The sequence below is a fragment of the Babylonia areolata genome, chromosome 29 (assembly GCF_041734735.1).
Source record: "Babylonia areolata isolate BAREFJ2019XMU chromosome 29, ASM4173473v1, whole genome shotgun sequence".
Lineage (NCBI taxonomy): Eukaryota > Metazoa > Mollusca > Gastropoda > Neogastropoda > Buccinidae > Babylonia > Babylonia areolata.
In genome coordinates, this window is record NC_134904.1 from 20,313,546 (window position 1) to 20,333,874 (window position 20,329).

Sequence of the window (20,329 nt, forward strand, 5' to 3'; positions counted from 1 at the left end):
GTGTGTGGCCAGTTTAGAACAACATTTCATCTAAGTCTGAATACAACTGTTATCAAGACCAGAACACAGAAACTTCAGTAGCAGAACCATCTACCATAAATAAGAAGAATTTTTCATATGTAAAGAACATCATTTTGAACAAACGTGTCAGCCCTTTACATTATATTATCAACAGACTGAAGCAATGCGCAGGCCAATGATAAACACAGTTCTTACTGACTGCGGGAAAGTCATGCAATGCAAAGCTAATCCACACAGACGATCCTCTCCATGTCCGTACATGTAATAAAACATCACAGACAGCAGCGGCTGGCATGGTCCTCGATAACGTCTTCAGAAAACAGGTCCTCACACAGAGGGCAGGGCACAAACCTGACACCCCCAGCCCCCGCCACACCCACCGACTGCTTGCCCGGACAGTCGGCAGCGTGGGTATTGACCGTGTCCTCCGGGAACATTTCCTCACACAGGGGACACTCCACAAAGGTGGCGACCTCAGCAATCTGCAGCTCTCCACGGAACGGATCGTCGCTGTCAGAGGCTGGGGCGGGACTGTGGGTCATGGATGTGGTCGATGCCTCTGGCGTTGGTGACGTTCGACTTGTGGAAGTGGCGGCATCTTCTTCTGGCATCTCCAGTCGTCTCCTAGCTGCGCCTGGCCCTAGCCCTCGTCCTCTGTTCAACACAACAATAAAAAACAATATTAATGATGTCAGTTTATATAGTGCCTGTTCTCAAGACAGGCCTCAACTCCACACGATAATAATACTATTGTCATCATCTTGTTGAAGCCCAAATTAATACAGTACACTGCTGAGTATTTTTCTTCTTTCTTCCACCACCAACCTTCAACATCCCTAGAACATTTTATGTTTGATTTCATTAATTATTGATTATTCATAGCAAGCACAAAATAATTTAATCAAAGGGCTTTTTAACCTGAGTTTGTTCAAATCGTTACAATCACAGATGCCATAATGTGCCTAACCTTATATGAGAGAACTCTGGAAAGTCCAGGCTGTCTTGGGTCAATTTTTACACACACACACAGTCACAAAGTTTCAGTTTCAAGAAAGAGTCGGAGCATGTGGACAGATGGACAGATATGTTACACCACATCTGTCACAAAAAAAAAAGAGCAGCTGCCTAACCTTTGAATAAACCAAACACACTGATCAGGCCTAGAACGCAGAAGCTCTATGACAGTCCAGGTGAAGTCTCATTTTTGTTACAAGAAAAAAGCTTCATTCACTTAAACAGTACTGTCTGCACTCAATGGCAGATTTGCCAGTGAAACAGTCCACTGCATATCTTGGCATGTTAAAGAAGTTTAAGTGCACCAGGAAAAACAAAAATAACCCTCGTTTTACTTTTTTAGCTTTTGTTTCTCATTTCGTAACGTCTATGGGCTTTACACTGCACCATGCCTGCACTGTTCCCTTCACTCCTGTGGTCTGTCACATTTAGTTGCTCCCTTCAATGTTGCTGCAGATATGGACTTGACAATACATGATACAAGAATACAAGAATACTTCATTATCTCTAAAAGAGAAATTATTAACAAGTTTGCAAATATAAAAGAGAGAGAGAGAGAGAGAGAGAGAAATGGTGACATATCAAAAGAAACCCATCAACAAAATGTGTCTGGTCTCCAAGTGTAGACCGCCCCTCAACAAAATGAACTTACAGTTTGTTTCCCTGGCCTCCGGATCCTGCAGACAATCTAGATGAGGGTGAGTCCTTCACCTCCTCAGTCCTCAGAGCCGACATCGACCTTCCAGCTTGCCGTTGTTTAGTGCTGCTGTCCCCCTCGCCCCGTGCCTGGCTCCTGCCAGCGTCACGCTTGGCGTTCAGCCACCCACCATCCTCCTCCTCCTCACCGGAGGTGTCGCCTCCTCTAGGAGTCGAGCAGAACTTGGGCCGCTGTTTGGCAGGATTGAAATTCTCAGACAAGCCAAGTAGGGCGCCCTGACGTTTCTTTCCCGATAGTTGTGGCCCCTTTCCTGAAGGTATGTTCCTGCGACGTGAAGCCCTGCTGAGGGACTGTGCAGGTGTGTCGGTTTGTTCAGACGGTTCCGGATCAATGGAAGCGTCAACTGCTGCTGCTGCTGACTGGCCAGGCTTTGCAGAGCGGGATACAATGTTGTCTAATCTGCCTTTCACAAACTGCCTGTGAGTATTAAGCAGGGATCTATCAATTCTGGTCGTCAGCGCAGACCGACTTTGTTCTGGGGAACAGCGATTACTTTCTGCACTCGAATGCTTTGGGGACATCATTATATCGTTACTTTCCGCATTCGGTTTATCAGCACAAAAATAAGAATCTTCACTTTCCAAGTTCCTGTCTTGTTTCGCTGCAGTGTTTAGTCTATATGAGATGTTTTGCTTAGCTAACGAAGAAACTGACTTCTTGCTGTGTCTCTGTGTGGGAGTGGAGGAGGCATGGCCCCATACATGCTGACCAGGGCGTGAAGTGACGTCAGTGTTGTGATCTCTGTCTGCCTGGGGTGGGCTGGTACTGTTGTTTGCTGTCACTCTTCCCCTCCCTCTGCCATCATCAGTAAGGGAGAACACTGTGTTCAGAAACCCCCCACTCAGCTTCTGATCTGACCTGGGGCTTTTCCCATCACTGGAAATCTTGGTAGTGTTTGAAGCTCTGCCTGCTGAAGATTTAGGTGTCGTCCTTTCACGCTCCTGATTTTTTGCGTCGCGTGACAAAAGCTTGTGATGACTGCTTGAACTCGTTTTGGAAACATCACCTCCCTTGTCAACTGTGTTATTATTTTTGTTGCTGCGACAGGGAGAATGTTCGCTGAAAGCTGCGTTGTTTGTTGAAGCAGAAACAGCAGTGAAATCATCGTGGGCATCATCATCATCATCAAACAAACGCCCAATGAAATCTTGGCAGCAGTTATAGAAAGTGCGCTTTTCATCCACGGTCAGCTTGCGCCATTTCAGTTTCTCAAATTTATGCCGTAAATCTGAAACACATATAAACAAGACAACAACTAAATAGTTATCAAAATAATCACATCAACCAACTCATATACATAATCATAATAATCAAACAAACCAAAACACATAACATTTACACACACATATATACATTATCAACAACCAATGTACCAAGGCATAAATTTGCTACTGTTTGTGTACTTTGGAAGTCTTTGGTTTCAAACACTGATGTGCATATCAAAGTTAACACATATATGCACACACCCACACCCACAACAAACTGAAGATGTCTGTCCAAATCTGGAATACAGCGAACAAAACCAAAAAAATCAATCTCAAACACAAGAACAAGAAAATGCAAAAATATCAGAATTCCTGTCAGCACTTTACCTGTACAGCATCAGCTGCTTCTTTTCTACTTTGGAGGATAAGTGATCAGACATGTATGTGTGTGCATGAGTTGTGTTCTTTATTTTTTGGTGCTTTGAGCGGCAATTGTTAAGGAAATCGCACCATATAAAAGTTACGCTTTTTTTTCATGATCCTCAAAACGTGCATTTACCTAAATAATGCATTAAGGGTACATATTGTAAAATTATATCAAAAACAACAAAAACCTACACACAACACATAACATTTACATTTAGAGTTTTTAGATCTACACAGTAAACAAATCTGGATTTATCTTGATTTAAGAATGAAGTTGAAAAAAAAAAAAAAAAAAAAAACGAAGAAGAAGAAGAAAAAACTGTTCACAAGCATTGAGAGTTTTCACTCTGATAGGTAATCTAATATACATGCATGCCCTCAAATTCTGAATAAGAGCGTTGGGTTATACTGCTGCTCAGCAGATGTGGTGCAGCATATATGGATTTGTCTAAACGCAGTGACACCTTGCAAAACGGATACTGAGAGCTGTCAACGTCCAACAAATAGTAGTCCAAACAAGTAGTACCTCCATGAGTATGTCACAAAAATTGAAGAGAGAACTGAGCATGACAGTCTTCATTCTTTAATTGTACACACAGGAATTACCTGACACTTTCAAGGACTCAATGTCTCCTTTTTCAATGCTGAGCGTACCCAAGAAACGTGTCACCTCCACTCGGTCCTGAAACAACAACAATCATTCAATCAGTCACCATATTATCTGAAACACTCAATGTACAGAAATGTACCCTCAGGCTCATCATAAGAGAGGGACAAAAAGTTAAAAACCTTTTTCTTACATGAAATAAAATATGAAATGAAATAAAAGCCATTCCATTATAAAAACAAATCATATCTAAAGCCAGTGTGAAAAATCACTGACACGCATGATCCATGATGGGAAAGGGGTTGGGGGAAAAAGGGTGCAGGTGAGAAGAAAGGATTTCACACAATCACCTCAACAGTTTATTCAGTAATCACAATGCAATACAAACAATGAAAGCACAAACGTTCAACATACAACTATATTAGTTCCCAGGAAAAAAAATCCATCTTAAACTTGGTTTCAATTTATCTCCCTTCTTGACGGGTCCAATAGCCAAGCGTTGAAAGCACTGGACTTTTGATCTAATAGCTCTGGGTTCCAATCATAGTCACATCACATGGCAGGCACAACAGCTGAATGGTTAAAGCGTTGGACTTTCAATCTGAGGGTCCTGGGTTCAAATCTCAGTGATGGTGCCTGGTGGGTATAGGGTGGAGATTTTTCCTGTCTCCAAGGTCAACATATGTGCAGACCTGCTTGTGGCTGAACCCCCTTCATGTGTATATGCACACAGAAGATCAAACACACACGTTAAAAATCCTGTAATCTATGTCAGCATCCAGTGGGTTATGGAAACCAGAATATTTTAAGCATACATACACCTGAAAATGGGGTATGGCTGCCTACATGGTGGGGTAAATAAATGGTCATACATGTAAAATATTACATATCTGTCTGAGTGTGTTTGTGTGCATGCCTGAAATCTGACTGAATGACACAGGAAACAAATGATGCGCGCCCAGTGGCAGCTGTCAGTTGGCTCTACCCAGGTAGGCAGCCTGTTGTGCAAATGACCCCGTGTTTGTAAAGCGTTTAGAGCTTGGTCCCCGACTGAGGATAGGCGCTATATAAATATCAATATCAATCAATCAATCAAGGGTGGAGATTTTTTTTAACAGGTATGCAGACCTGCTAGAGCTTGAGCTAACTTTTTGTGAAAATATCCATGCAGAAGATTGAATGCGCACATTAAAAGATCCATATTGTATGTCAGTGTTTGGTAAGGTATGGAAATAAGGACATACTGAGCAAGCAAGCGAAAAAGTTGTAACATTATTACTTTTTCCCCAAACTTAAAATTGAGAATTAAAAAAAAAAATTCTACATTTTCCCCAAAACAACGAAAATTGAAATATTCTACATTTCCCCAAAAACTAAAGCAAAGAAATTGGTAATCTCCTAAATGTTCCCAAAAAACTAAAATGAAGAAATTCAAAATATTCTACATTCCCCCAAAAAACTAAAATGAAGAAATCTGCAATTTTCTCCATTTTCCCATAAAAATGAGATCATTTGTAATACTCTACGTTTTCCCCAAACTGAAGAAATGTTCTACATTTTGATTTTGCCCCCAAACTAAAATGAGATGATTCATATACTATTCTACACATACCAAACAAAACTAAAATGAAAATATGTGTAATATTCTTTACTTTCGCCCAAAACTAAAACAAAGAAATTTGAAATATTCTACATTAAAAAAAAAAAACAGCAAAAAAATACGTAACATTCTTCACCACTTGTAGCTGTACTTCACACTCTGTTTCTGACTCACGATAGTCTGCTCCTTTGGACCGTCAGTGGACGCACAATTCTGGCAGCTGGTGTCCTCGTCAGGTGACTCAGACTTTGAGGAGTTCTGATTGGCCAGAAGCACCATGCGGGCGTTGCGAGACAGAACACTGGGGTTGGCAGTGACGCCCTCTGCCGTGGCTGCAATCTTTTGCAGGCGACTCTTGAGCTCTGTGTCTTCTTTTTCTCTGAAATGTCCCATTACAAAGCCGGAATGATATTCATACTTTCTTCCTAGTGTTCTGAGACAGTCTTATAGATAATTTTGATATGCCTGTGAGTATCTGCGTGTGGTTTAAGAAATAAGTGAGGACACAGAATCACAATATAGACAAAAAATGCATTAGTTATATATTGAATTCAACATCTGAGTGCTGTTGTCGGTGCTGAGATCAATCAAATTCAAATTAAAATATTGTTAAGTCTGCTTTTTCAAGGTGCTATTGATAATGAAACATCAAAATAAACTGTTCAAAGTATATGACTTGAGGAAAATCAACAAAACCAGAACAACATTTTAAAATGAATAAAAGTGAACCGCAAGTATACAACCTGGTTCCATTTTCGTAAAATAAAACTTGGGAAATACTATTTGAATTACAATGAGGAAGAAATGCTGCCTGAACCAAGTGTCTACCATGCTTACAAATCTTCATCTTTCTTTTTTTCTGTTTATTCAAAAAAGTTGCAAAACATCACTGATCAAACAACTGTTCTGATTTCAATTCATAGTAGAGACAAATATGTTCTTGCAGAATACAAAAGACAGCGAAGGCATTATTGTCAGCAACCCCAAATTAAGAGAGGTATACTTTGGATTGCCACTGTTAAACCCCAGGAGATATTTGAAACAGAATAGTCCAGCAACTCCTGGAAATGCTGAGTGCATAATCACATAGATCATGGCAACAGCACTGAGCTTACTTTTTCTTGTTTCCAAAGAAATACTCTTCCATAGCAGCTACACTAAGAGTTTTTCCAGTTTTGTTGCCAGAATCAGTCGACTGCCTACAGCTGTCTGCTGCAGAGTCAAAGCTGTCACTGCAACTGACTCGTATGAACGACAGTCCCAGCTGCACGTCTTTCCTCCAAGGTTGACGACCAACAACTTGAATCCTATCCCATGGAGATGAGTCACTGGCTACCTCCTTCGTGAAGTGAGCTGAAACAAACAACTAAATCAACACATGGACCCAGAAATGGCTTTTTCAAATGAAATTTCAACTTGCATTATGTTGATTTCATTCTTCAGTTTATGGTTTCACTTGTAAGAATTAGATAATGCACTGTGTAAAATTCTTTTTCTATTAAATACTTATTCCAAATTTCTGTACAGAGCAAAACTATCTTTAATAAAATTTTTAAATAAGGCTGTCAGTCTAATCTTTTCTATAGATAAAACAAGAATATCAAATTGTGAAAAACCTTCTCTATTCATTTCAACCATCTGTGTTAGTATGGTCAGCAGGTCAAATTGGATCATTGGATCCTCTTACTATGGGGACAGGCAAACAGCTAAAACAAAGTCTACAGTACCTCTCTTGTATAAATGATTAAAGATCACTTAAACTTTTCAGTTCCAAAATTAGAACAGTGTTAGAAAATGAAAAGACACTGTGGTACAATACTAAGGAGGTAATTTTTGTTTTTGTTTACAAATAGCAGTCCTGAAATAACTTTTATATAGACTGTAGTATAAATTATAAGTTTTTAAAATCAGGAAGTTAAATTTTAATAAAAAGTCCTGTTTAAAATACTGCTACAGTTGTTTGTACATACCTTTTGAGAACATACATGTGCGGCTGACATTTCTGCTCAGACGTGAGTCAACCGGTGACATGAGAACTTGAGTCGGGACAAGTGTGACATAGCTTCGACCTTGTGGCCAGTCCGATTTCCCCACTCGCACTTCCACACTTGCACACCATATGACACCTGAAAAAATGGAACAGCAACCTTATCATCATCAAGCTTTTGTCACAGTCATTTTACAAGTATGTTGTTGTCAAGCTACACAAACATAAAGAAGGGACAGGTCCAATGCATTTTTCTTTCTACACTGAAAGTTCGACATATATGTTTTCACAGAAAACCTCAGCCTGGCTTCAAGCTACACTTGTGCCACAACTTTTTTTTTTTTTTTTTTTCAAATTCAAACCTGTTGTTAACGAATTTAAATGTACAATACAAAAAAACGGCATAGTGGCAATTCTTGAATAGGCAGCACTCAACGCATATTCTTCAGCAAATAAGTGGCATAAAAGTTCCCGGAAAACAAACTCAGTCTCAAATCATTTTGTTTTGTTAATTTAAAGGCAATTTTCTTTGTTCTTTCAACAGAGAACGTGAACATACAAGAGTACCTATTTTATTTTCCAACAAGCTTGTTTATTAGAAATAGACTTTCACGTAACACTATGTTTATGTGGCCTGACCTATATCGATATAGGACAAGTGACATGGTCGGTCCAGTTGAAAGGTAGCATCTATCTGACCAGTCCTGTCCTGTGGGTCGGTCAGCCATCGCTTTGTGCCACTGTTCTCCACCAGCAGGTTGCTTGCTTTGTGAATTTTGTCCTGGAAAGGCAAGCAAACAATTGTTTAATCCATTCCGTAAATAACCATTATCTGTTGTTGTTTTTTAATCAAAGAAAGGAATAAAAAAAAATACAGACTGACCATAGACAGTGACAGAATCAATAAACACACACAATGTATACACATGCATGACATGGACATGCATGCATGCACATCTCTCCTGTCTGTCTGTCTCTTACACTCACACACAAATATCACATATATATATATATATATATATATATATATATATATACACACACACACACACACACATAGAGAGAGAGAGAGAGAGAGAGAGAGAGAGAGACAGAGACAGAGACAGAGAAAGAGAGAGAAAGACAGAGAGACACAGAGAGAGATATGGATAATCTATTCATGCAATGGCCACTGCCTCTCATGAAGGAGCACATACACATGATCATGTGAGAAAAACAACAAGAAATAAACAGTCATATCATCAAGAACAAACTTCAGTGTTCTAAGACATCAGAGTTGATCGCAGTCTGAATGCTTTAAAGATTAAACAAATAAACTGACAAACTGCAAATGGTCTGTTCATGCCCAGAAGCCATCAGTAATGCTAATCTACGTTGACTGGGAAATTTACAGAATATGGGTGTTCTTAAGTCATGCAGGACAGGACAAGTTATGACGAAATGTATTTCTATTTCATTTTCTTCCTCCTTGCTGCAAAGTTTGCACCTTAGATCAGTTGCATTATGTATTCTATATCAGTAATAATGTACTGCAATTTCAGAAATACCAAGCCCGAATCTTGCCATTGAATATTTTAAGTGTCAATCTATGTTTAAAAGTAAATATGTTTTGACATCCGGTACAGTGCAGAATGTTCTGTAAACATTAAATCTCTCACTATTACTAACGTGAAAATCCTATTCCTGCCATCTGCATGCAATTACCCTTTCTTTAAACACTCTAAGAATTGTGTCAATACTCTATACGCCTTGGTTTAATCAAATGTAACCAAATCCAAACATATACAATTTACAACGTATGTTCGAAACCCAGTTTCTTTTGTCACATGCATCCAGATCAAGCAAGGTTCGATATGATTTGTGTGGTAATCTAGACTCATGCATTCTCATTAACTTAAGCCAATAACTAATAGTAATCTTATACATGAATTTATATAAGCAGGGTACCTGTTGGTTTCTCCATATACAAATTCATTGGGTGCTCACATTTCTATTCCTAAAAATCTCTAGTGTAAACAAATGTACTTTTTCACAAAGAAATGTTGTATTATCTACACCCCATTATTTCAGCAATAACTTTAAATGTGTAATCAGCGAATTATTTTTCAGTTTGTATAAAATCTGTAGAATACACAACAATGCATTTTGAGAGAGAGAGAGAGAGAGAGAGAGAGAGAGAGAGAGAGGTGTTACTTATAAAATTGTTGGTTTTTTAATTTCCACCCCAAAGGCTTTATCAGGAGCGGCTAAAAAAAAAAAAGAAAAAAGAAAAGTAAAATACAGTCCTGTTGCAGACTAGACCATCAAAACGTAGTCAGTATGCAGGTACATCCAGAACTGCACACAATGATTGGTGTAAATGTCACATGTACAGGTCACATGTAATCATTTGGGTAGATAGGCATGTGGGCAGGGTAATGAACATTTATATATCAATGGTTCGGCAAGTATAGCCTTCTGCTGGTTCAGAGCTGCTGGCCATTAGATTTCATCCACACGGCTCGCAGTTTGGCAGCCCCGACAACAGACGAGTTTAGAACGACTTAGCTGAAAGTTGTTCCCCTTATTTTTCCCCTTCCACCTGTTTCGCGACCTACTCTTCTCTCTTATTCCGTAGAGCGACCACAATCAACACTCTGATTCTTATGTCGCTGTTATGACTGGATACATCGTTGACGAAAAAAACCAAACCAAACAAAAAAACCCCAACAAAAACAAAAAACATATCTTCAGCAATGGGTCCGTTAAACACAAATCTCTCATACCACGGCCCCTCATTCTCTTCAGCTAAAAAACCCCAACAAAAACAAAACAAAACAAACAAAAAAAAAAACACAAAAAAAACGTCCCCCCAAAACAACAACTACCACAAAAATCAGTGTTGTTATGAGTTATACCTGCAACGAAGAAACTTCGGTTTTAACTTTCATTTTCAGTGAGCTCTCGGCGTCTAAATTGAACTGATAATGTATGCTTTACTTGCTTCTATAAGCAGCTTCCAATCGTAATATAAAAAGTACCAAGCTATCTCTCCCTCTGACCCTGTACCGATTTCCCGTGTGAGTTTCGCTGCATTGCTCACCTGCGAAGAAAAGGACACCACAAACTTTATTTTCACAGGGGCCATGATGTGTTTGTCATCATAAAGCGCGCGCTTACCCCCTGGTTAGATTTGAGAACCCGACAGTTTGAGAAATGAATAGAAAATCGTAAAATATATCGTGTTCGGTGCTATTTAACCAATGGAAAACTCCTAACTGTCGCTAAGTTGCTTACTGACCTAAGCTGGGTTTCTTACTTTCAGGTATTTCTGCAATAAAGTATATATATCGAAATAGCCTGAAAGTAAAATCGCATTGTACGTTTTGAGGTTGTACGGATTGAGGTTAGAAAAAATAGAGGCCAGTGCAACAGTTGCAGAAAAAAGGCAAAACGTCTTCAGAATTTGATCTGGGATTTAAAAAAAAAAAAACTAAAATAAAAAAAATTAAAAAAAGGAGAAAAGATGATAATAACGGATTATTATAATTATAGCGCATATAATCGGTTGGATACCATGCAAGCTCAAAGCGCTTTACTAACGCGGAGTCATTTGCACATTTTGCCTACCTGGGCAGGGCAGACTGAGAGCTGCCTCAGTTTGAGCGCTCACTCATCATGATACAGTTCATCATGTATCCTGTGTCATCATATATTCTGGCAGTCAACGCACACACACTCACGCACACACACACACACACACACACACACACACACACACACACACACACACACACACACACACATCTAATATCACTTCAAGTGGAAAGACGTTAAACTGAAGACGAACACACACACACACACACACACACACACACACACACACACACACACACACACACACGCACACACAAACGCTGCCGAGAAACACACCATGAATACGTACATTCACAAGTATGATTTCGTGTCTTAGAAAATATCCTTTACTTTTTTCGCTTGTACACCACATTGGAGACGACACAATATCTCAGGCTCATGCATTGTTTCTACTCAAACTACATTTGATTGCCCCCGGCACTGGTTATTTGAAAATATCAGTCGTATATATATGCTCTTCACTGTCGCGAACTTCCAGTCTAATCTCAATATTTTCTTCTATAGATTCTACAGCGTTTTCTTCGTTCTTCTTTCACAGAATCCATGAATTAACAGTTAACTTTCACGACCTGAATATTGAATATATATATATCTGTATGTCTGAGGATTGCTTAATATATGATGGAATGGAGCATGCAGTGCTATGTGCAGTGTTTTGTTTTGTTTTGTTTTTTTAAAAGGAAAAGAAAAATCGAAGGAAAATAAAAGGCATCCTCACAGCCTCAAGGAATTTAAATATTTAGAAGATTTTGCGATTCTCGACTGCATCATCGGCAGACGTTAGGGTAGTTGCGGAGTGTGACTTCCATGCTGTCGTCTGCTTGCAGGAAGAGCCATACATCAAACAAAACAAAACAAAAATCTTTTTAAAAAAATTATTCGCTCCAGATTGCAAGAGTAAAATTGATCAATATATTTACGAAATGCTCTTCACAAGTTCTTTGTCTTTATTCCTGGGAATTTTCTGTCATTAAGACACAGGTAAATATGTAAAACTTCAAATAAGCAAAAAAACAACAACAAAAAACAAAAAAACAAAATCGAAGACAAAATTGGGCATAATATAACGAAGACCACGTCTGGAAAGCCTCCACATCGATAAGAATCTGACAGTTATTTGTATATGTGTTAGAGGGGGGGGAGAGGGGGGTGTAGTCGATGAAACTAATGGCCTGTGACATCTGTAAGTAGATCTATATGTGTCTTTAAAAAAAAAATATATATATATATATATATATATTTGTGTGTGTGTGTGTGTGTGTGTGTGCGTGTGTGTGTGTGTAACCCTTTATTAAGGTTATTATGTTTTTCTTTTAGTACTCAAATTACATATCACATTGGAGTGACAACATATCTCACATCTGGTTTTTCTTTGTATCTTCTCAAACTTGATTGTCTGAATGGCTGTTTGAATTATTGATGCTGCTCTGATTACAAATTTGCAGTGACCATAAGGATGTCTTCAAGTTCATTTGACATAGATCTTCCTCCGCCGCCAACAGTACCCTCATGGCTGGGTTCTCTGTGTTCACAGATTGACGGCTACAAAGATTTCACCCTGCCACAGGTCACACAAACTAAATTTTATATTGTAAGGTTACCTGAAAAAAGGTAGATATTTTGCCACACTGACAAGGGATGCATTTGATTTATATGCTGTTTTATTTAAATGTTTGCTTATATTATGTGAGAGTGATTGTGTTTGCTTGTGCATGGAGAACGTAAACATATTTTTGATTTAAAAGAAAACAACAGCTTTTGAATTAAACCTTTTTGAGTCAGATGGGGGGTTATGCTGGCATCTGACATCATTCAGTGAGTAGTCTGCAGTTTTCAGCCATATATATCCTATTCGATCAAACCTATTCAAATTTCTTTATTGTTTCTGATGCATAGAAATTTTCCATGAGTAAAGTGATATGATTATATTCTTCTTTTTTTTTTTCAAACTTTGTATGTCTTGTGTAAAAATAATCTATGTCACAAATCAATCAAGACAGTGGAGATAGATAGCATTGAAAGATATTATTTTTTCACATGGAAGGTTACAAACACTGTTAGTTCTATCTTAAGTGTGATCACCTTATAGATTCTTTAATATATACTAGAATTTTGTTAAAATTTCATTTGAGATTTATTCAAGTCTCTATAATTTGTCATTCATCTTTGCTGTTTGTTAGCCCTATGACTTTGTTTTCCAGGTTTTCACTCCAAGAAATGTCCCAGAGGAATATACATCACAAAAGAGACCATCTGCCAAGACTGAAAAAGACAGAAGATTGAGTAGCAGCCATCTGACTCAAAATGAATTCAACAAAACCTTTGGTGACAGCCAATTGACCAGACAGGACAGCATTTTTCAGAAGAGCCACAGTCACTATATATACAACAGTCATGATCTGTATACATGTGCCCTGATCCAGCCAGAAACAGAAAAAGTGCCAGTATCTCAGCCTTGGCCATCTCTGCAGCCGGTTCCTGAGCGACAAAGCTGTCATGATTCAGACCAGGCTGGTGACTGGCGTTTCACACAGTCCTCCCAGCCTTGGCCATCCTGCGATGTGAAGCAGCCTTCAGCCTCTCAAGCGTGCAGAATCACGAACTCAAGGTTGACGTATAGCTATCTGCCATCAGTATCATCATCTCAGACTCGGCAGCCCAGTTCAGGAATTGACTCACCTCCTGATCTGTTTGGGAATTCTCCTACTTACTCTCCACTCAGCAGTTACACCCGAGACGTAAGACGAGACCCCAGTGTGAAAGCTCTTCCAGTCAGTTTGCATAATGACAGGTGTTCATCAGTTTTACAGACAGGTCACTGGGAGAGTGATCTATCCAGAGCAGCTGTGGACTCTGAACCAGGGAATGGTGAAAAAAATGCCAGAAGATACTTATGTTCTGCTGGCAGTAAAGGTGAAGTTAGTATTAGTTCAAAACATGACCAAAGGGGGGAATCTGCCACTCCACAGACTGGAACAATTTGCAATCCCTATACACCAGCTGTGATCAATTTTCAAGGTATCAGAGTGTGTGTGTGAATGCGTGTGCACACATGTATATGTGAGTGTATATGTGCATTTAATATGTGTGTATGCACCTCTGTGCATGCGTGTGTGTGTGCAAACACACATGCACACATGTGTGCACATGCTGGCAGGCATGTATAAATTCTGATCACATGAATGTTTCCAAGTGAAAGTTACTCTGTTTTTCAGGTGCAGGTGGAAGAGGAATGAAGCTCCATTCTGTTGAGGAAATACGTATCCTTTCCTGTTGCTGTTTGTGATCCTGTACTATCTTCTCTTACACTTACAGTGTCATCTTATGCCATATCCTGTGAATTCCTTTAACTCCTCAAAGACTGTATATTCTATGCAGTATTGATAATGGTCTTTGAAATTTAATGTTGAAAGCAATTAAGCAGTGTTCCATTCGTTTCATTGATCTGAATAATTTTCTTTTTGATGTTATGTGTAGACTGACCTTGGATTTCCTAGAAAGGCGTTCTCACGGTTCTGTTCATATTTTGTACACTGTGCACCATATGACTGATTTAGTACAACAGAACAAACAAACGAGTATCATTCCTGCTGGGACATATAACATATAAGAATATTTGAGGTCAAAATGTATTTACATGTGGTACATGTTGTCATTGAAACCTTGACCATATTTTTAGCAAAACCATTCTGTGATATTTTCCCTTTCCCTTTCTTCAATGCTGTACAGTCCATGGCTTTTGATAAGGTATGTTCTGTCTGACTTATTCTCTGTAATTTTTCTACCTCAAAACAGCGTTGATTGTGGTTTTGGAAAGAAATGGTTTCAGTTGATTAAAGTTAAATGAATTATGATTATTATTTATATTGTAGGTGTTCATGCAAGGCAAACTTTTATCACAAAAAATACACCATTTGCCAAAAATGTTGAAGTTACCAGCAGTCACTTTCAACACTTTATAGTCTGTTCAACTTTATTATTAGATTGTTGAACCAGTGTTTGGTGCTGATGTAATTAACATCACATCACAGTTGTACACTAGTCAAAATAAAACAGCTGATACATCTCCAGAGTTCTGCTCTTTAGCCCTTATGCACAGACACACACTAATGCTCTTATGCATATGCATGTGTATGGTTGCATTTGCATTGACTGGATGTACACACAATTCACACATATATGCAAATACATTAACATGCATGCACAATGTACATGGAATATTTTTTTGTTAATTGTTAAAGTTATCAACCAACTCATATTAATACATCTACCATTGCATTCAGCGATCTGTTTTTTCACCATCAAAATATGGATACTGTAACATCTTCAACAACATAATGAAAGCCTAAATCAGAGGTCTGAGTTAAGGATGCCTTCCATTCTTCCTTATACATAGAAGGATAGAATAAAGCATAATATATTCAGTCCAGTGTTGAAAGAACACTATTTCTGGAGAGCTAGCTTGATGATGCACACAAGAAGGGTTGTTTTGTAAACAGCCAGGTAAAAAGATATGAAAGTAATGAAAAATATTTTGTTGACAGCTGGGTATAAAATTGTGAAGGAAATAAAAATGTTTTGTTTACAGCTGGGTATAAAATTCTGAAGTGAATTAATGTGTTTCCTTTTCAGCTGGGTAAAAAATTGTGAAGGAAATAAAATGTTTTGTTGACAGCTGGATATAAATTATAAAATTGTGAAGGAAATAAAATGTTTTGTTGAGAGCTGGGCATAAAATTGAGATGAAAATGTATTGTCAGCTGGGTATAAAATTGTGAAGGAAATAAATGTTTTTTTGTTGTTGTTGTGACAGCTGTGTATAAAATTGTTAAAGAAATAAAAATGTTTTGTTGACAGCTTGGTATAAAATTGTGAAGGAGATAAAATGTTTTGTTGACAACTTGGTATAAAATTGTGGAGACAAAAATGTATTGTCAGCTGCATATAAAATTGTGAAGGAAATGTTTTGTTGTCAGCTGGGGATAGAACTGTGAAGGAAAAGAAAATGTCTTGGTGAAGCTGGGTATAAAATTGTGGAGATAAAAATGTATTGTCAGCTGGGTATAGAATTACAAAGGAAATATTTTGTTGTCAGATGGGTATAGAACTGTGTGGAGCTGGCTGGGTATAAAATTGTGAAGGAAATAATGATGTACGTATTGTTGACAGCTGATGTACACAGACAGCTCTGTGGTTGTGTCAGCACCCACTGGATCAGGAAAGACTGCCTTGTTTGAACTGGCCATCGTTCGTCTGCTGCTGTGCGTTCAACTGCCTCTCAGGGACATCAAAGTGGTTTACAGTATGTGTGTGTGTGTGTGTGTGTGTGTGTACGTGCGCGTGCGTGTGTGTATGTGTGTGTGAGAGAGAGAGCGAGAGAGAGTGTGTGTAAATGTGTGTGTGTGTGTGTGTGTGTGTGTGTGTGTGTGTGTGATTATTTAGATATCTCTTTACATTGAATGATAGCAGATGAGTGCTGTTTGTGTGTGTGTGTGTCTGTGAGTGCATGTCTGTGTCTGTGTGTGTGTATGTTTATATTGTGTTGTGCTTGCATGTCTGTTCTGGTGGTGGTTGTATTAATGATAGTATTACTCTATGCATGTGTATGTACATCCGTGTGTGTGTAGTGTGTGTGTATGTGTGTGTGTGTGTATGTGTGTGTGTGTGTGTGTGTTTGTGTGTGTGTTTGCATGCATGTGTGTATTTCTGTTTGTGTATGCATGTGTGTGTGTGTGTGTGTGTGTGTGCGTGCGCACACATTTGTCCATGCAAGAGAACACACACACACACACACAACCAGAAATTCAACCACCTGCATGATGTGTGTTATTCTAGTCGGTCCCATGAAGTCACTGTGTGGGGAACGTGTAGATGACTGGCGCCGGAAGCTGTCACCACTAGGCCTGGAGTGCTTGGAACTGACTGGTGACTCTGACCTGAGTGATGTCGCCAATCTGCATCATGCCCAGGTCATCTGTACCACTCCAGTCAGTCTGCTATGGGTTTTTGTTGTTTTTTTGTTGTTTTTTTTAAAAAAGGTAGAGTTATGGAGACTAAGCTGAAAGTGTTGTTTCCTGAAAAATGATAATTTTGATAAAAAATATGATTTGTGCTAGAAAGGTTGTGTATCTGTGTGTGTGTGTGTGTGGGGGGGGGGCTTTTTGTGTGTGTGTTTGTGTGTGTGTATGTGTACTATGTGTGGTGTGTGTGCATGCGTGTGTGTGGGTATGAGTGTGTATGTGTATGTGTTCAAATGTCTCTTCACTCAGTGATAATATGATAACAGATGTGCATTCTTGTTATTTCTTTCTGCAGTTCAGAGACTTTTCTTTGGTAATGTTTTCTTTGAGAGTACATTTATAAAATGATAATTGTTTTTTGTTTGTTCTTGCAAGAATTAAAGAGAACAGATCAGTGCAGGTTGAAGGGTCTGAGAGATTAAAATGGAATGTAACAGCTGTATAAGCAATGATATGAGACAGTACATTATCAAGAAATAGGAATGTTGAATCATTTAGATACAGATGACATTCATAGATGTTGTGAGACAACTGAAATAGGGACTGTATGAAAAAAAAAATGCATTCAGCATTGCAGTGTGTCTGTTGCTAGCCAGCGGGACAAAGAGGAGGTTACCTACTTCCGGGAGGTTATCGGCCGTAGTTACTTTCGTTTTCTCCGCATAGGCGGATAGTAGTTTGCACAGGACAGAAATGTCAGACCCCTGCCGGAGTCTGCACTAGTGGGTCACGGTAAGTATGTTATTTAAACGTAATTTTAGATAGAAAATTTCCATTCAGCATTACAGTGTGTCTGCTGTGATCAGGAAAAGTGGGACAGTGTGACTCGTCGGTGGAAAGACAACCGTCAGCTTTTCCAGAGCATCTGCCTAGTCTGTATTGATGAGGTGGGTCCTGTTTGTTCCATGCTGTGGACTCTGCTTATGTAATAATGATAAGAATGATAATTATACTAATTCTAGTAAAAATGATGATAAAGATGATGGTAATAGTAATGATAATAATGATAATAGTAGTAGTAGTCATAACAATTGTCATCATCATCATCATCATCATAATGGGGTTTTTGTTGTGAGGTTCATTCATTACATCCAGTGAGAACACTGGTTGGTAAACTGATAAACACTTTATCATTTCGAATCTCAGTAACGGCGCCTGGTGGGTAAAGGATGGAGATTTTTCCTATCTTCCAGGTCAACGTATATGCAGACTTGCTAGCGCCTGAACCTCCTGCATGTGTATACGCATGCAGAAGATCAAATATGCATGTTAAAGATCTTGTTATCCATGTCAGCATTCAGTGTGATATGGAAACAAGAACGCACCCAGCATGCACACCCCAAAAAACGGAGTATGGCTGCCTATATGGCCGGGTAAATATACAAAACAGTCATACATATGAAATGTTACATGTCTGTCTGAGTGTGTATGTGTGTGTGCCTGAAATCAAATTGAATGACACAGGAAACGAATGATGAGCGCCCAATGGCAGCCGTTGGTCGGCTCTACCCAGGTAGACAACCTGTTGTGCAAATGACCCCGTGTTTGTAAATCACTTAGAGCTTGGTCTCCAACTAAGGAAAGGCGCTATATAAGTATCAATATCATCATCATCATCATCATCATCATATTTAAGTATAGGCTACAGTACAGAGAGGTCTACACACAAACTGACAAAGAGAGTCAGCGTGGAAGGGTTGTATGTGCTCACCGGATGTCGGGAAAAGAGTAGAGAAGCATAGATAAAGAGAGTTGTGCTGATCAGCTTGGTAACCTCTTATTCTTTTTTCTCTTTTTTTCTGGACACTTTCTTTTCACCACCATTCCATTCTTACTTTTTTGAAAATATGTTGGGCATAAATTAGTTCATACCTAAAGTTGAATTGTTTGTTGTTGTTGTTATTGTCTTGACGCCCCATGAATTGTGACATTTTGCTTACTGTGTTTCAGTGATGACGAATAATGATTGGGTTATTGCTGCGCTACTATTGGGGTTGGTTTAGGTTTGGGACAGGGCTGTACTCTGAATATATCCTGGTATCAATCAGGTGGAGTGATACAGATATATGCAGTGATGGTCAGGAAATTTGAGCAAACACTCCCAAAGACACATCTGTGAAGTGGATGACCCTCCACTGTGTGGTCTCAGTCTTCCCATCAGAGCCCATGACACACTCTACTCTGGGAAGAAAACAGCAACCTCTGATGAGGCTGGAACCCATGTTTTACCAGTTGTCATTCCACAGTGCTAACCGCTTTGCCCATGGTGGCTGGTTAGAGTTGAAACGTAATCAATGCTGATTAAATAAAACAGGCCACAGACTGTGTCCTTATACTAACAGTTCTGTCACTGTCTTCCAGTCACAGAAGTGGCAAAGAATCGGAGTCTTAAATCTTTCACCACCATTGGCGACTTAAGCTGACCAGACAATGCACTCCCATAGGCAACTTTTGTCGACATCGAGGGTTCATGTTGATAAGACCATTTTTCACATTGTAACAAAACTCCACAGCTGCAGCCATTTTCCTGCCAGTAGAACAATGACTAACCTTTGCTCCCTGGCTAAGTTTGAAGTGAACAGGTCGATCGTGTTGTTTTGACATGAACCAAAGCCTGTGACTGAGAGCATCGTTTCTAAAATATACGGCGTTTGGGGAGTGTTTTTCACACGGAAACTTGGTGGTGAAAGAGTTAATACTGGAACTGTCAGCAGGTTAGTTTATTCACTACCATCAGGTAACAGGCTTTGCTCAATCTTCTGCATTTTCTTTTGACAGGTGCATGTTGTTGGGGACACCCAGAGAGGTGCCACTGTGGAGGCTGTCATCACTCGCATGAAGATGGTTCGAACTCTGTCTGCTGGAACCTCTGCTTGTCCTGTCAGATTCATTGCTGCTTCTGCCACCTTGCCCAACACAGAAGATGTAGGTCATTATGTACCTTTGCAGAACTTTCCTCCCGCCCTCTTCAGTTCACATATTAAGATAAGTTGAAGTAAAACTAACGTTAATGTTGAAATAAAAAACTTTTTTTTAAGTGAAAAAATATACACTCTGCACAGCTTGTTCTAGAAATTCTCACCAGTAATTAAACT

General features: G+C 39.1%; 2 protein-coding genes across 2 annotated transcripts in view; one reads left to right on the top strand and one right to left on the bottom strand.

Moving 5' to 3' along the window:
• Positions 1 to 10,724, bottom strand: LOC143274609 (uncharacterized). The gene is made up of 8 exons (XM_076578476.1): positions 10,661 to 10,724; positions 8,218 to 8,359; positions 7,562 to 7,717; positions 6,707 to 6,944; positions 5,766 to 5,970; positions 3,991 to 4,066; positions 1,688 to 2,981; positions 1 to 675 (listed from the first exon to the last, which is right to left on the bottom strand). The coding sequence occupies exons 1-8, from the start codon at positions 10,703 to 10,705 to the stop codon at positions 294 to 296; spliced, it is 2,538 nt and encodes an 845-aa protein (XP_076434591.1). The 5' UTR covers positions 10,706 to 10,724; the 3' UTR covers positions 1 to 293.
• A 1,940-nt stretch (positions 10,725 to 12,664) lies between these two features.
• The window catches only part of LOC143274610 (putative ATP-dependent DNA helicase HFM1), a gene marked incomplete at its 3' end in the record, with an annotated part of 46,208 nt that continues 38,543 nt past the window's right edge, over positions 12,665 to 20,329 (top strand). Inside the window, exons 1-8 of the mRNA XM_076578478.1 lie at positions 12,665 to 12,781; positions 13,416 to 14,232; positions 14,430 to 14,474; positions 14,894 to 14,961; positions 16,384 to 16,516; positions 17,050 to 17,201; positions 18,041 to 18,121; positions 20,013 to 20,159. Coding sequence (XP_076434593.1) covers positions 12,671 to 12,781; positions 13,416 to 14,232; positions 14,430 to 14,474; positions 14,894 to 14,961; positions 16,384 to 16,516; positions 17,050 to 17,201; positions 18,041 to 18,121; positions 20,013 to 20,159 — 1,554 coding nt within the window. The remainder of the gene's footprint in view (positions 12,782 to 13,415; positions 14,233 to 14,429; positions 14,475 to 14,893; positions 14,962 to 16,383; positions 16,517 to 17,049; positions 17,202 to 18,040; positions 18,122 to 20,012; positions 20,160 to 20,329) is intronic.

Bases quoted from the DNA above. Each gene is read 5' to 3' on its own strand.
- LOC143274609 (XM_076578476.1), bottom strand. From the start codon at position 10,705: ATGGCCCCTGTGAAAATAAAGTTTGTGGTGTCCTTTTCTTCGCAG. The intron at 5,971-6,706 runs GTAAGCTCAGTG...GGGACATTTCAG, and splicing joins TTCTTTGGAAACAAGAAAAA to AGAAAAAGAAGACACAGAGC. The intron at 676-1,687 runs GTAAGTTCATTT...TGTGTTGAACAG, and splicing joins GGAGGCCAGGGAAACAAACT to AGGACGAGGGCTAGGGCCAG.